This window comes from Alternaria viburni (genome assembly GCF_023758015.1).
Source record: "Alternaria viburni strain BMP 2772 chromosome Unknown scaffold_13, whole genome shotgun sequence".
Lineage (NCBI taxonomy): Eukaryota > Fungi > Ascomycota > Dothideomycetes > Pleosporales > Pleosporaceae > Alternaria > Alternaria viburni.
In genome coordinates this window covers 433,140-448,453 of record NW_026055782.1, presented here as the reverse complement: position 1 = coordinate 448,453, position 15,314 = coordinate 433,140, and the positions used below count along the sequence as shown (strand labels likewise).

Here is a 15,314-nt window from a genome sequence, read left to right as displayed (position 1 = left end):
AAGAATTGATTTGCCATTGGGTAGCGGTGGGTCAAGACTCCTAGATGGCAACTCGACGTACGCCGAACAACTGGAGCAAGAGATAGCCAACTTTCATGGAGCTGCATCTGGACTACTATTTAACAGTGGTTTTGATGCAAACGCGGGCTTCTTTGCGAGTGTACCGCAGCCGGGAGATGTGATAGTCTATGATGAGCTTGTACATGCAAGCGTTCATGATGGCATGAGGTTATCACGAGCGGGGAAGACGATTGCTTTTGAACACAACTCCATATCTGCCCTAAAGAATGTTTTGATAGCAGTTCTTGGTGAGAATAAGGCTGTGCGAGACAAGAGCTGTAATGTGTTTGTGGCATTGGAATCCATCTATAGTATGGACGGGGACGTATGCCCTTTGAAAGAGATGGTGGAGGTCGTAGAAGAAGTCTTGGGCCCTGAACAAGGATACATCGTCATCGACGAGGCCCATTCCACTGGAGTGCTAGGACCAGAGGGGAGGGGTCTGGTATGTGAGTTAGGCCTCGAGAAACGCGTATTCGCACGGCTCCACACATTCGGAAAGGCGGTAGCGGCGAACGGAGGTACGTCTTGTTCAATTCTATCCAAGTTCATGACAGATGCTAAGCTCTTCACAGCAATCATTCTCGGCTCAGACACCTTGCGTCATTACCTCATCAACTACGCACGTCCGCTCATATATACAACGTTCTTGTCCTACCCCTCTCTGGCGCTCATACGATCTTCGTACCGGCTACTTCAGTCTGGCCAGAGCGTTAGACTACAAGCTCATCTACAGCATCTTACCCAGCATCTCTATACTAGGCTCGGTCATCTCCAGAAACACTCAGACTTGGCTTGTCGGACACTCACAATTCCAAGTGCATGCCCCAGATCACCTATATTCGCAGTACAATTAGCAAGACCGAAGGTCCTGGCGAACTTTCTGCAAACTCATGGTATGATGGTCAGAGCTGTGGTGCCGCCAACAGTGCCGGTGGGAACTGCTAGAGTCAGGATCTGCTTACATGCTGGCAACACATCAGTGGAGGTGGAAAAGCTCGTTGAATTGCTGGGAAGATGGTGCGAAAGTCAAGCCGTTGAGCAGTCACAAGGTCATGTACAAGAAGCAGTTGTGCGAGCCAAACTCTAGCTTCAATTGAGAGAACCATACGGCTCAGCATTACAGTGCTTTACTGCGTGGTAACTCCGTGATGATCATTCTACATAGACCACCTCTACCCTCAAGCAAGTGCCTGAACCGTAGCCTCCGCCTCAGCAGCCGCAACAACCGCTTCAGCCTCATCCTGTCCCGGAAGCTTGCGCTGCTCTCCAATTGTCTCCTCCATCTTCATAGGCCTCAATCCCCACCTGCCAAACATAGCCTTATCCTCTTCCCACCCGTTGCAAGCAGTAGTCAACATCTTCTCGCCCGTAAAGACGGCATTAGCGCCCGCCTGGAAACACATAATCTGCTTCTCCTCGCGCATTGTGTGGCGGCCAGCCGCGAGACGGATGATGGTGGTCGGCATGACGAGTCGCGCGGTAGCGATGGTACGGAGGATGGCGTCGAAGGAGATGGCTTGTGTCTCGCCGAGTGGAGTGCCTTTGATCGGTACTAGGGCGTTGACGGGGAAGCTCTCGGGATGGGCTGGTAGTGTTGCGACGGTGTGGATGAGACCGACGTGGTCGCGAGCCTTCTCGCCTAAACCAAGGATACCGCCGGTGCACACATGTATGCCGGCTTCTTGCACGTTCTTGATGGTGGCGAGGCGCTCGTCGTAGGTGCGTGTGGTGATGACACTGGGGTAGTGCTCCCGGCTGGTATCAACGTTGTGGTTGTATGCTGTTAATCCAGCGTCTTTGAGCTCTTTGGCTTGCGCGGCATCAACCATGCCTATTATGTAGGAACATGAAGTCAGTGTATGTCGCACATGCAGTTCGTAAACTTGGTTCTTACCCAAAGTAACACATGCCTCCATGCCCATACCGCGAACCCCTTTTATCATCTCCTTGATGTTCTTGAGATTGGTCTTGCGGCCTCGCATGTCTCTCCAGGCAGCTCCCATGCAGAATCTTGAGCTTCCATTCTCTTTTGCGACCCGTGCAGCTTCCAGGACTGAGTCAACTGAAGACAGTTTTGTAGCCTTCAATCCTGTGTCGTATCGCGATGACTGCGCACAGTAGGAGCAGTCTTCGCTACAGCCTCCAGTCTTGATGTTGAAGAGCGTGCACATCTGGATGGCGGCGGGGTCATGGAAGCGCCGGTGCACCGAAGCCTACAACGGGATTGATGAGACATTGTCCCTCCAAATAGTGATAGAGCTGTGTGACATACCGCTGCATGAGTAAGGTCTATCAGCGAAGTATTGTAGACTTCAGTAATCTCCTCCTTCGTCCAGCTCGTCCTGGGCGCACTTGCATTGAGCGCATTCTCGAAAACGGAGCCTGTCCGCGCTGGTGAGCGTAATTGTTGAGTTCCAGGGTCGACAGGGGTATCGAGAACGGTGCTGAAGGAGCGGGTGATCTGCAGGGAGCGAGGCGCGAGCGACAAGCCCCGGCCTGTTCGAAGAAGCACTCTTTGAGCCATTGCGAAAGGTCAATTGAAGCTCGATACGAGTCGTCGAAATCACGTACAGTCAACAGGTGCCTCAAACTAGCTGCCCGCTCACGGCTTACGGGAGACGGCTCTAGGGCCCCAGGAACGCGTCGGCCTGCGTTTGTAGATCAGCGTGGGACTTCCGCCAATCAGATTCGAGGCGATGACCGCGGGGTTCCGTGGCGTCTTTACATTATCTAACTTCCTTAGACCGAGCGGTCCAGCCAAAAACGCCGAGGTAGTTATATACCTCAATGGCTAGTATCGCTGATGTCGACATCGAGTGGAGAATTTTGAGTTTGTTGATGTTGCAAGGTTGCAATCGTCTCCCCGAGGGCCTACTCCAAACCACACCTCCAACTCCACCTGGGCAGTCTGCTGCATCACCTTCCCAAGACCGTCTGTTTGATATGGTTCAGCGCACTCCCCGCTCTCAGCCACTTCAATTGACCGTTGCTGTAACTATGGTTGAGCGGCGCGATCCACTCTCCTGCATTATTCGCGCGCACCACACGCATGCTAGCCTGCCTTCCCGGCCGTAGCTCGCCGTCTTCAACACCTTGTAGCGTAATGCGATCGCCCAACTGGATACGATCGTAGTCCTGGGGATTCGCAAACGTCAGAGGCAGCATGCCCTGCTTCTTCAGATTGGTCTCGTGTATTCTGGCAAAAGAGCGCGCTATGATCGCGACGCCACCGAGGAAACGCGGTTCTAGCGCTGCATGCTCACGCGATGACCCTTCTCCGTAGTTGAAGTCCCCGACAATACACCAGTTTACACCTTGATCGCGCAAGTCTCGGGCGACTTCATGCACAAGTCCGATTTCGCTGGTTAGCGGGTGGATCGTGTGGCCGAGCAATTTGGAGTCGGAACCTAGGAAGGCGTTCGAAGCTGCGAGAAGCATGTTGTTGCTGATGTTCTCAAGATGACCACGGAATTTGTACCACGGGCCTGCGGGACTAATATGATCGGTCGTGCACTTTCCTTGGACTTTGACGAGAATCGGCATGTCTTTCGTCGAGCCGGGAGACCAGGGTCTGAAGGGCTCAAGTAGTTGCAGACGCTCAGATTGTGGGTCAATGTCGACTGCCACATCGTCGGCGTCATGAACTGGAGCTTGGTAGAAATCTTCGCCCACGACGAACTGCATGGGCAATTCGACATTTGTTGGCGCTGTAAACTGGAACCCTTGCGCTGACCCTTCGATTTGAAGAGAGTCGATGACAGGATTGAAATCCAACCTTCCAGAGTAGGCAAAAGCCGTCACCATCTCTGGAGAAGTCACAAATGAACAGGTCTCTGGGTTTCCGTCGTGCCGACCAACGAAGTTGCGATTGAAACTGGAAACTACCGTGTTTCTCTCGCGGCCTTTAACATCGACGTCTGTACGCTGCCATTGCCCTACGCAAGGGCCACAAGTTGTGCTCAGCACAACAGCACCTGCATCGCGCAATGTTTGCAGTATACCCTCCGACTCTGCAGTCGCGCGTATATCTTCGCTGCCTGGGGAGACCAGGAATGGTGTCTTCACTTTCGGCAGACCAGCAGCCTTGGCCTGGTCGACAAGCTGCGACGTTTTGTATAGGTCTTCGTATGAGCTGTTGGTGCAGCTGCCTACCATGGCATGACTGATTTCAACAGGCCAGTCGTTCTTTGCTACAGCATCCTTCAGTTCTGAAAGAGGATGCGAAAGATCCGGAGTAAAGGGACCGTTGACATGTGGCTCTAGAGAGTCTAGGTCAATTTCGATGACCGTATCATAGTGCTTCTCGGAGCCTTCATCTGCGGTCAGCAGGATATCCTTGTAGCCGTCTGCGAGGCGCGCGACATCCGCACGCTTCGTCGCCGAGAGATATCGATTCATGGCCTCGGAGTAGGGAAAGATACAGGAGGTCGATCCAATTTCAGCTGACATGTTGCAGACAGTCGCCATGGCCGTCGCACCCAACGTCTGCGTACCTGGGCCAAAGAACTCAATCACCTTGCCCTTTCCGCCTGAAACAGACAGTATACCGGCGAGTTTGCAGATGATATCTTTTGTCGAGGCCCATCCATGCAGGCTACCGGTAAGTCGGACACCTACGATCTTTGGGCACATGAGTTCCCAGGGCATACCAGCCATCGCATCGACTGCATCAGAACCCCCAACTCCAATGCCAAGCATTCCCATGCCGCCGGCGTTGGGCGTATGCGAGTCCGTCCCGATGATCAGGCCTCCAGGAAACGCGTAATTCTCGAATATGGTGGTGTGGATGATGCCGGCGCCAGGTTTCCACCAGCCGATTCCATACTTCTTCGCTGCGCTACTAAGAAAGGCATAGACCTCGCGATGCTCTTCTCTTCCACGAACAAGGTCTTCCTCGGCGCCGTCGCGCGATACAATGAGGTGATCGCTGTGCACTGTGGTGGGGATCTGGACTTTCGGGAGGCCTGCGCTGATGAATTGCAGCAATGCCATTGTAGCCGTCGCATCATGACATGCGACTCTATCTGGGCGGAGATGCAACAGCGTTTCTCCACGCCTGATTTCATCTAGAGACCAGTGGTGCTCGTCTGAAGTGTAAAGGTGACTATACAGCACTTTTTCTGTTAGGGTAAGGGGGCGCCGCGAGCCATGTGTAACAGAGCTGAGCTGCAAGACCTGTCGGTCGTAGTCGAGTGGTATGCCTGCATCAAGAGGGCTGATCGACACCCGCGGTGCAAGCGAAGCCAGACTCCTCGCATACAAATTGCTGCGTCGATGTAGAGGGTACCTTGGCGCTGCAAGTTTAGTAGTAAGCATGACTTAACAATGGCTTGGATAGCACAGGAGAAACGACACAAGCCATGTTTGCGATGTTGTGAGAAAAGGCAGATCGGAAACATGCTCCTTATCCGTAGCCGGTCGGCTTTTGAATATAGCGCTAGAATCTCGGGATATCTTTTGAAGCCGAGCAGAACAGTGCCGAGGGAACTATGGACAGTGAGGTACTTGAACAACCACAGACAATAGGGCAAGTGACCGAATGCGAGGGCATGGAGCCTGCACTTCCACACGAAGGACTTGTCGTCGTCTTCAGCATGCATAGTATGTGTGACGGAAGCTGATTGGTCTGCCTTTTCTCGAAGCTGGCGCATGAGCCGAAGTTGGGTATCGGTAGGGACATGAAGCAGATGCGATAGGTCTATTCTACAACGCAAGAGCGTTTCGAATGTGTTCGCGTCGTCGCGTCGCGTTGGTATCGCGTTCCAACGCAGGACCCAGCAGCCCATCCCCTCAACCCTGCAAGCTCTAGAACGCGATGACGTAGCGTCCCGTCCCTCCACCAAACTTCCTTCCACACCTTCACACCCACCCCAGCAACCCCATCGCCAACAATCCCTCCAACCTCACCTCTGAATCAACCATGTTCTCCCCCTCCATCCACACCGTCAGCGTCTTCCAACTCAGCCTCACCTCAGCCCTCAGCGCCTACGGCCTCTACCTCTCTTACCAAAACATAACGCGCCTGCAGCAATACGAAAAGCAGAGCGAGAAGGCTGCAGAATGGTCAAATACCGCGGCGCAGCGATTGCATAAGACGCGGTCGACGCAGACGAGTGGGACTGTTACGGTTTGTTGTCCCCCTTCCTTTCAACCTTGGAAGGGCGGCGTGAGAAGATTTGTTAGCTAACGAGAGGGTTGTAGTTGTTGCTTAGTTTCCTAACCTCCACGGCCCTCCTCATCGTACCAAGTCTTTCGTCGACGCAAGTGCTGGTTGGGGCTGGCGCGGCGAATGCGGCGGCTGCGTACCTCGCGAGGGTACACATGAAGAATTTCTGGAACGATAGGAATCAGACGAAGATTCCGTTTGTTGAGAAGTTCAATGAAGCGATACGGGGTAGTGAGCTCGTCGTCTTGCTACTGGGTACGTTGAGTCTAGGCTGGGCGGCAGCAGGAGGCGTGTGGGCGGGCATGGCGAACGGCGGAAGCGGGATACTGGGACTGGGTGTTTGGGGTCTGGTTGTGGGTGGCAGGGTCATGTCGATTGCGCCGAAGATGGGGTGGACGGGTAGTACTCAAAGCTAGAAAGAAAGGGAAACGAAAGAACGGTCTACTTTGATTTCCATATATACAACGGGTATCTCAGACGAGTGAAAATCACGATTTCACATCTCCCACCTCACTCATCTCGCGCACCAGCCGCACGCTATCCGCTTCTCTAACCCAGTCTTCTATCCTTGCGCCGACATCCCCTACTAGCTTCTCATATGTCTCGTTGATGAAGAAAAGCGAGGTATGTGCTGTCACCTCGTCCATGTTCTCCATGAAGACGCGTATCCATGTAGGGTCTTTGTTGCCATCCGCATCTTTCGGTGGCAGCATGCAGAATTTCTTAAGCTTCTTAGGTTTGGCAGGCGCGCTTTCTTCCGACTCGGTCTTTGGTCGATGGCTATTCTGGCTGTCCATTGTGGAGAGGGTGTAGGAGGAATCGGCGCGGCCGTCTGGTGTGTCTTGCCGCATGATTCCGCTGCGCGAGAATTGGTAGTTGGCGTATGGATGCTGAGGGTTGTCTTGAGCTGGCTCATCGTCTCCCAGTTCAATGGCACCAATGTCCTCTTCCAGGTCAGTGGTAGCACGCTTTGGTTCGGCTTTGTCTTCTGCGGGTATCTTTCCATCGCGCAAGTCTGCTTCTCGTTGCCTTTGCCGCGCTTCTTCCTCCCTTTGCTCTGCCTCTGCTTGTCGCTGTTCTCTTTCTTTCTGCCTTTGCTTGTCCTCTGCTGACATGTTGTTTGCCTCTTCAGCCTTCTTCAGCTCTTCCTTCTCCTGCTCCTTCCTTACTTTCTCCCGCTCTTCGTGCCTCTTCTTCTCCTCTTTCTCTCGGTCCTTCTTCTCTTTCGCTTTTTCCTTTTCCCATTTCTCTTCCATCTTGGTCCGTTCATTGATCGTCTTGTTGCGTGTCTTGACAGCTTTCTGATATACCTTAAGAGCCTGGTCGTGCTCCTTCTCCGCAGCTTTGCGCTGGGCCTTGTCGGAGAATTGCATCAGATCAACAAACGGTGGCTCCTGCGGGATAGGCGGGATCTCTGGTAAGTTTGGAGGACCACTGTCCTCGCGCGCTGATTCCTCGAAAGTTTGAGGTGCTGTAGGGCTGGTAGCCGAGAGGAGGTCTTGAGGGCTGACAGGCACAACACCGTCTTCTCGATGCTCGTGGACTTCAATGGATAGCGGCGGAGAATCTGCCATGGGTTCAGGATGCACGTGTGTCATCTCTGGCTCGGACGATGTGACCGATGAACTTCTCGACCTTTGTTGTTCCTCTATGTGAGCGGGTATATGTTGCGATGGCTCGCTCGATGCACTCATGTTGCTGTCCTGATGCTGTAGTTGCTGACTGGAGGAGCGGGACGGGGATGGTGATTTTGGAGAAGGCGACTTGGGAGATTTCGGCTTCTTGGGTCTCCCGGTGCTTGCAGTGTAGTAGTTGACAAAGCGTACGCGCGGGACTGTGCGCCCTTGGCCAAACCCAGATCTCCTCTGGCTTTCGTCGTCTTCTTCAAGCGCGCGCACCCTTGCGTATCTATTCTTCAATTCCTTGTAGTCGGCCATTGCGCTACCAAACTCGAAATGAGACTTGACGAGACCTTTAGTGGCTTCTTTCAAGCCGTCTTTGTAGTGTTTCGTAAGCCAGTGTAGGCTGTTTTCCCAGCCCTTCCGATTTGGCAGATTCACATCATTTGGGAATGCCGGGTTGTAATTGGGATCCGTAGGCTTTGGGTTGAAGATTGTACTCATTCTACTGGGCCTCTTTCCAACATCGGCGTCTTGCACGATCGCGTCTTGTGGCGTCGGCGGTGAACTGAAGATGCTGCCTAGTCCAGCTTTGATAATTCCAGGATGCATGCCCAGGAACGGAACATCGAAATTCACGATGCCAATGATGCGATGGCGGAAAACTAGCGCGATGTCTGCAGCGAGCAAGCCACCCATGGAATGACCGAGCAAGACAACGTCGGTCCATTGATCCTCGTGTGGAGCTAGCCTGACAGCTGTCAGTCCTGAGCATGTTGATGGGTGAGAGAACCGAACCATCTCGAGAAGTTGTCTCTCGCAATCTCAAGCGAATCCCTGGACTTGTATCTGGGATAGATTTTTGTGTGGACGACATGGGTTTCGGCGAGTGTGATGGTTACAAGATTGTGCACGTGGGCTGGGAAGCTCCTAAAACTTGTTTCGTTGCCCATGAAGCCATGAATGAAAACGAGCATTAGCCGCCGTCGCCCGGTTTCTCCCTGCGAGGGATCTGGAACGAGCGACTGGGTTGAAGAGGAGCGCGGGTCTTGCGACGACATGCCCATGACGGAGTAGGGTGGTGGCGCATCACTTGTTGAAGAGTCCCGAGGAGGAAGAGGTGGTGGGCGTCTTTGGTGCTTTTGGGGGTCCATTGCTTGACTTGTTGGCGACGTCAGGGTTGGGTGTTGGTGCACCTGTTACGACACGGGCGACACGCATGGGAAGAGACACGAATTATATAACCAGTGTCTTGAAAACTGGGAAGTGTTTGCGAGGCTTGGAAGGCGTGCAGTACAGAGGGGCAATGTGGGGTAAAACGCGACAACTCATACGCAGGTGCGATACGAGGGACGGCGTATTCGCTCGCCACTCGCGTATTCACCTATACGCATGCTCAACAAGTAGGTATAACGAATAGACACGCGCTAGAAAGACAAGACCACTGGTTCGACACTTTGCACCGTCAGTTTGCTGAAAATCAACGAGAAAAGACGTGCGCAACGCGATGTAGTAGTCCACAAGCGGCAGGCAGTCGTAGCTGGGCGTGTGGAACCCGATGAGACGCACGCTTTCCTAGCAGAGACAAAGACTTGGACTTAGAAGCAGCAAGGGACGGAACCGCGGAATCTGGCGCGCCGCCGATCACCCCTTTGGTTATATAGTTATATCGACATTCTATATGTTTGTGTTTCGAAATCGCGCTCGTGTCAGAGGATATTTGAAGTTCCGTGAATCCGTGTTAAGGTGCATGACTCGTGCGTATAGAGCTGATCGCTGAGGCCTTGTCGTTTAGGTTTGCTAAGGTCTGTGAAGCTATATGACGAATAGTCATGCACCGCAGAGTGGCACATCTCACAAGTCATGGAGGAATGAGGCATGCTGAAGGGCAGGTCTGGATCAGGAGGGCAATGTCATACGGCGTGGATGGCCTCGCTCTTTGTTCGGCGTGGTTCATGCGCTGTTGTTTGTTGACGCGATAGGCCAGGGGCTCCAGACAAACATACTAGACAGTGGCGCGTTCCAGAGAGGAAGCTCGTGATGTTGGTGGTGAACTATGAAGGCCACCCTAGCGAACAATGAACACTACTCGGGCTTGGCAATACGCCAGCCAGCAGACACGGGCCGGCGGTGGTGGAAAGGGCACGACGGCAGATTGCAGCAAGCGAGTCCCCCAAGGCGACGAGCACGAGTCGGCGATGCTTGTGCGACAATAGCAATGGCAGGTGCGACAACCCAAGGGCGGCAACTAAGAATAACACCTCGACAGACTTTGCAGTGGGCCATGGCCCTGCATACTCCGTTCCAGAATGCGGTACCTGAAAGGCCGTCGCTGGATGGTGTGGCGCCACTGCAGGTGCAAGCGGGACGGCTAGTTAGCAGCCCCTTTGGACCATGGTACGCCAATTCTCCGAAGTTGTACTGCCGAAGAGTGAAGCTCGACGACGCGCGACGGGTGGGCGAGGACGAGATTAAGCAAGAGATTGCCGTCGTCACCAGTCGTCATGGCAGCGAAGATCGCGTCGCTGCTTCGTGCGTGTGGTGATATCGTATGCCGGTGGGGCCTGCTATTCCTGGACATATCATCTCGGTTGCGGGCCAATCAGTCCCACAGGGCCCGTGCCAACGGCCGACGGACCCCAAACGGTTTCTCGTCTCCTCGCTGCATCTGGCTGGGCTGGAGCGTCGGCGTGCGCTGTGAAAGTGTCTGTGTCTGCTCCCTGTGTCCCGATCGCTCTTTCCCACGACGCTTCCGCCGCGACGTCGACAATTCCACGGACCCAGCGCTACCACGGCCAAGGGACCCTCAGGAAGAAGCTGTTGGAGCCGCCGTCGCGCGACACCCACACCACGTCTGGCCCACCCCGTTGCACGATACACGACGCTAGAAATTGCGTCCGCCGCCCGTTCCCCATAACCTCCCCGTCCGCCCCCTCAACCGCGCGACCGTCGCGAAGCAAATGCTGGCCTATTGATCGCCTTCACGTAGGTACCCTCTGCATTCATCCTCCTGACATGTGAGTGCTGATCGTTGCCGCCTCCAGACCATCCCTCAGTCAGTCACCTGGCGTCCACTCTTTTGCCGACATTCACTCGCTCCCACCCAAACCCACTCCATTGACTGGACTCCCTGCATCGGCTGAAGCCCGTACGTCCGCTCATTCTCAACACCGTCCCTACAACACATGTACCGCCAAACCGCGCACCTCGCCACCGATACTCTGGAAGCATCGCCCTAGTCCGTATTGCCTGGACCCGTCTCTAGACCTTTATGGACCCCGTTGCAACACCTCCCAGGATATCCAGAGTCGACTCGCGCTACCGTCACCGCGCGCAAAACGTCCCGCCCCAGAGCGAACCTGTGCCGCAGTCTGAAGAGAAAGAGGAGGAATCAAGCCAGGAGGACTTTATCCCTGAACTGAGAGCCCGAGACAGCATGAGCAGAGGCCATCGCTTCTTTCACCGTCGTGCTGCGCTAGGCAACACGAAGGTAGTCACTGTCGCCGTCGAAGTAGTCGGGACCGTCGATACCAGCGGAAGTTTCATCGCCCAAGAGACTATGGCGCCCGTCACACCTCAGTCCCCAGATGCACCTGCACTACCGACTGCTGCAGCAGTCGCAGCGCCTTCACCCGCACCAGCGCCCTCGGTAGCTCCCGCGGCGCAGCAACCACTGCCCTCCGCTCCCTCACCCGGTGTTCCAGCAGTACCAGCGGTACCTACAGTTGCGGCTCCTGTGCTTCCATCCGTCCCAGCAGTCCCACCTTTTCCAAGTGACCTCGTGGTTCCAACCGTTCCTGCGTACCCATATTCTACAGGCGGCCAAGTTCCGGCCACCTCCGACTTGAGCGCATCTCCAATTCCAACTGGTAGCCCCATAAGCATTGCGACTCCATCTGCAGCCCCTGTGCCTCTATCAGATGTTAGTTTTATCTTGAACTCGACCGCATCTAGTAAGCCAGACGATACTGCCAACATGATCAAGTCTAACATTTCCAGGCACTGCTTCCTTGTTCTCATCTTCTTCATTCGTCTCTCTTGACAGCATCTCGGCGTCAACTGCGACTGACTTGATTGCGACCATCGCAGACGCTCCGACTCGCTCGACATCTTCATCGGCATCGCAATTCACATCCTCGTCCGACGCAGCGTCATCTTCTCAAACTTCAGCAGAATCTGCTTTCACGAGCGGTGCCGTCATCTCCTCGGATGCTGCGTCAACAACAGCATACTATGGTGGTGCCGGTGGGGACGCGTCTGGAACGGCGGCTGCCCCTGCTGCCACCACAGCAGGCATCTCAGATGCTGATGCCGACACCGCTCCTTCTCCACTTGAAACCCCACAGGTCGTCGGAAGTGTAGTGGGCAGTCTGGCAGGCGCTGCGCTCATTCTCGCTATAATACTGCTGCTGCTTAGACGTCACAAGCGGAAGCAGGGCGGTGCTTTACAACTCACTGGCGACGATCACACCGATAACAACCAGTCGATGAGGCAAGCACCCACCACAGCTACTACTTTGGCTCCTATCGCCTTCCTGAACCGTTTCTCTGGTTTGTCAGGCAAGACTGCGGAAACCAATCTCAGTGGTGGTGAACGCAGCTTTCAACGGGTGTCAGGGCGCAAGCTTCCTTCCGCCTTCAGCGAGGGCATGACATCAGATCAGTTCTCTCGTGGCGGCACAATGTCTGGATCTTCTTTCTACCAAGATGAACACGGCACATATGGCGGTCCCGGCATGTCAAAAGAGTTTGGCAAGGAGATCGGTGACAGCCCAGCGAACCGAGAGTCAGGACCCATGAACATTCGACCCAGCCCAGCCAGGACACCAGTCATACGGCATCCTGATGAAGGCAATCCCTTCTCGGACCGCCACTATCTCAGTCCGCCACAATCTCCAAATCCCGATGCCCCACCAAGAGGCACTCTTGGTAGAAGTCTGCCTTCGGCGGATGGATCCAGGTCATCTCGGTTTACAGAGAACGTTTGAACGATCTACTAGTCTTTATTGCCTTCTTACTCTCGCTCCAGCATCTGTTTTGCCTAACGACACGCATGAACGTGCGTATTGCTCACCTCGCATTGTACCCACCATCTCGCATCTCTTGTCGGTCTTGTCTTGTATACCCCAGGATCCGCTCGACAGGTTCCACTACTCACCACATACTGTCCTTAATCCGGCCGCAATCTGGCGGCCCAGAACTAATGTCTTGTCGGCTTCCTTTACTGTTTGTTGTTATACTATAGTCGTTTTCAGTTCCATTCTTCACGATACTGCCGGATCGGGAACGGTGCCTAGTTTCATACCCCCCCTGGTTGTTGCTCTCCAAGGGAGAAATCCCTGGGTCTAGACCATTTGTTTATATCGGCTCTGTGGTCCGTGTATATATTCTACGCTGTGCTTCGTTGAAAGCCAGCCTCGTGCATATGGTCGCCATGTTTGTCATGTATGTTGGGGCGCGAGGGCAATTCGGACTAGAGGTCTCGACTATAGGGTTGGCGGAGTTCATAGTGGTCTCTCCCAATGCTCAAAAGTTTGGTCTTGCAAATTGCAGTCTGACCTGCGTGCACCTCATTGATCCAGTGATGCATCGGGTAAGTATGCATGCTGCTTACCACGTTTCTATTTCTAGCACAAGACACAATACTAGCACACATATGGCTGCTGTATTTCCTGTCCTGGTCAGCGCAGCATGCATTACCGTTTCCTTAACACGGTCCATGTCATGTTCATCACCTCCGTGGTCTTTTGATAGGGTACTTGGCATCCTCATGACATCGTTCTCGGTTGGCCGGCCGCAGCTCAGCCCCACCCGTGCTTGCCTAACCGTAAGCACCGCCCCAAGATCGACGGTAGTACCGCCTAGCGTCACGTAAGGCTTCCCAGATAGATGTGATTAAATGCCAATGCCGACTCCAGACTCATACCTATTGCTCTTATTATCTGACTTCCAGCACCGGAACGTCACTTTGACCTACCCGTGGACATTACCTACCATTCGCGCACCTATCCCTAACACCTGACGACAAGCAACAGCAACAGCACCCCCAACCCCAACATCACCACCACCAGCCTTCCTTCCCCCCAACAACCACCCACCCACCCCCACAACCATGGCCCTCGCCCCCGCCCCCCAGCCCATCGGCGTATTCCCTCAATTCTTCGCCGCCGGCCCCGAAACGCTCGTCCTAAAAGAAAAAGTCATGTCCCTCAGCGGCGACAGCTTCAGCATCAAACTCGCAAACGGCACGCCGGTGCTCAAAGTCGAAGGCAAAGTCATGAGCCTGACGGGGCGCAAGAAGATGTTCGATATGCAGGGTAACCACCTGTGCAGCATTGTTAAAGAGCATTTTCATATTCACTCGACGTATGTGGTGGAGAGTGCGGGGGGTGAGAAGATTATGGAGGTGAAGAGTAGTTTTAAATGTGAGTTTTTGGAGTGTTTGGGGAGAGGGAGGGAGAGGGGAGGGAGAGGGGAGAGGGGAGATGGGGGAGGTTTGGTATTTGATGCAAGAATGTTGTTGGCTGACGATGAGATACAGTATTTGGAAGCAAAGCAACAGCAACATTCACGTCGCAAAACGGCAAGCAGGAAAGCCTCACTATGAAAGGCGACTTTTTCGATACTCAGGCTGATATCCTAGATGAGGCGCAAGGAGGTACGTATCTCCCCCTCCCCTCCCTTCCCTCCCCCCAGACTAACCCCCCCTCCCCTCAGGCCTCGTCGTCGCCCGCATCGACCGCAAGCTCCTCAGCGGCAAAGACATATTCTTCGGGCAGCAGACCTACGGCGTGCAAATCGCGCCTGGGGTCGACATGGCGCTCATCGCCGCACTGTGCATCTGCCTCGACGAGAAGAACAACGAGGGGTCATAGAATAACTCGAAGAGGAAACAAGTGCCGTATGTGTTTTCTTTGGCGAATAAGGCGACGAAGGGGAGGAGTGGGACGTGGATGGAGAGGGCGACTAAGGGGAGGAGTGGGGCTTGGTGGGAGAGGGTTGAGGGGGTGGGGATGAGGAGGGGGACTTGGTGATGGGGAGGGGAGGTGTGGTGTGGTAATTGTTGTGTATACCCTTTGCGTGGAATATTGATGGTTCTTTCTAGTCTATGAAATTGTTTCGTGGGGTTAATCTGTCTGGTGATAAGAGAGGGTTGTCGAAAGTTGATCTCTTCACGCGTCTCCGTGGGAGGATGACAGTGCTTGAATCACGGATAACTCGGTTGCAAATATCATAGGGCATCGCCAGACCATACATGGTCTAACCACTGCGACTCAGCGACACGACTGATAACTCACATTCACGACAGGAGAACGAAGAGTGAAGTATATAATCTTGATATTAAAGGAGCGTCTTTAGTTGCTTATCACTCACTCATCTCCATCCCAGCATCTATACACAACAACAACACCTATAACTTCCCCCAGAAAAACCCCACAAAACAACAACAAAGGAGAGATCTAATA

General features: G+C 54.0%; 7 protein-coding genes across 7 annotated transcripts; 4 read left to right on the top strand and 3 right to left on the bottom strand.

The window, feature by feature from the left end:
* Window positions 1-373: 373 nt before the first annotated feature.
* J4E79_006524 (uncharacterized protein) lies at window positions 374-1,150 on the top strand (the record flags this gene model as incomplete). Its single annotated transcript, XM_049355394.1, has 2 exons — window positions 374-581; window positions 636-1,150. 2 exons carry the CDS (start codon window positions 374-376, stop codon window positions 1,148-1,150), a joined length of 723 nt encoding a protein of 240 aa, XP_049210067.1.
* Window positions 1,151-1,241: 91 nt separating this feature from the next.
* Window positions 1,242-2,587, bottom strand: J4E79_006523 (uncharacterized protein; the record flags this gene model as incomplete). Its single annotated transcript, XM_049355393.1, has 3 exons — window positions 1,242-1,894; window positions 1,958-2,276; window positions 2,336-2,587. 3 exons carry the CDS (start codon window positions 2,585-2,587, stop codon window positions 1,242-1,244), a joined length of 1,224 nt encoding a protein of 407 aa, XP_049210066.1.
* A 392-nt stretch (window positions 2,588-2,979) lies between these two features.
* J4E79_006522 (uncharacterized protein) lies at window positions 2,980-5,379 on the bottom strand (the record flags this gene model as incomplete). The annotated part of the gene is made up of 1 exon (XM_049355392.1): window positions 2,980-5,379. One exon carries the CDS (start codon window positions 5,377-5,379, stop codon window positions 2,980-2,982), a length of 2,400 nt encoding a protein of 799 aa, XP_049210065.1.
* A 604-nt stretch (window positions 5,380-5,983) lies between these two features.
* J4E79_006521 (uncharacterized protein) lies at window positions 5,984-6,645 on the top strand (the record flags this gene model as incomplete). Its single annotated transcript, XM_049355391.1, has 2 exons — window positions 5,984-6,190; window positions 6,265-6,645. 2 exons carry the CDS (start codon window positions 5,984-5,986, stop codon window positions 6,643-6,645), a joined length of 588 nt encoding a protein of 195 aa, XP_049210064.1.
* A 72-nt stretch (window positions 6,646-6,717) lies between these two features.
* Window positions 6,718-8,915, bottom strand: J4E79_006520 (uncharacterized protein; the record flags this gene model as incomplete). The annotated part of the gene is made up of 2 exons (XM_049355390.1): window positions 6,718-8,599; window positions 8,647-8,915. The coding sequence occupies 2 exons, from the start codon at window positions 8,913-8,915 to the stop codon at window positions 6,718-6,720; spliced, it is 2,151 nt and encodes a 716-aa protein (XP_049210063.1).
* A 2,204-nt stretch (window positions 8,916-11,119) lies between these two features.
* J4E79_006519 (uncharacterized protein) lies at window positions 11,120-12,836 on the top strand (the record flags this gene model as incomplete). The annotated part of the gene is made up of 2 exons (XM_049355389.1): window positions 11,120-11,621; window positions 11,938-12,836. 2 exons carry the CDS (start codon window positions 11,120-11,122, stop codon window positions 12,834-12,836), a joined length of 1,401 nt encoding a protein of 466 aa, XP_049210062.1.
* Window positions 12,837-13,960: 1,124 nt separating this feature from the next.
* J4E79_006518 (uncharacterized protein) lies at window positions 13,961-14,723 on the top strand (the record flags this gene model as incomplete). Its single annotated transcript, XM_049355388.1, has 3 exons — window positions 13,961-14,273; window positions 14,390-14,506; window positions 14,566-14,723. The coding sequence occupies 3 exons, from the start codon at window positions 13,961-13,963 to the stop codon at window positions 14,721-14,723; spliced, it is 588 nt and encodes a 195-aa protein (XP_049210061.1).
* Between the last annotated feature and the right edge of the window lie 591 nt (window positions 14,724-15,314).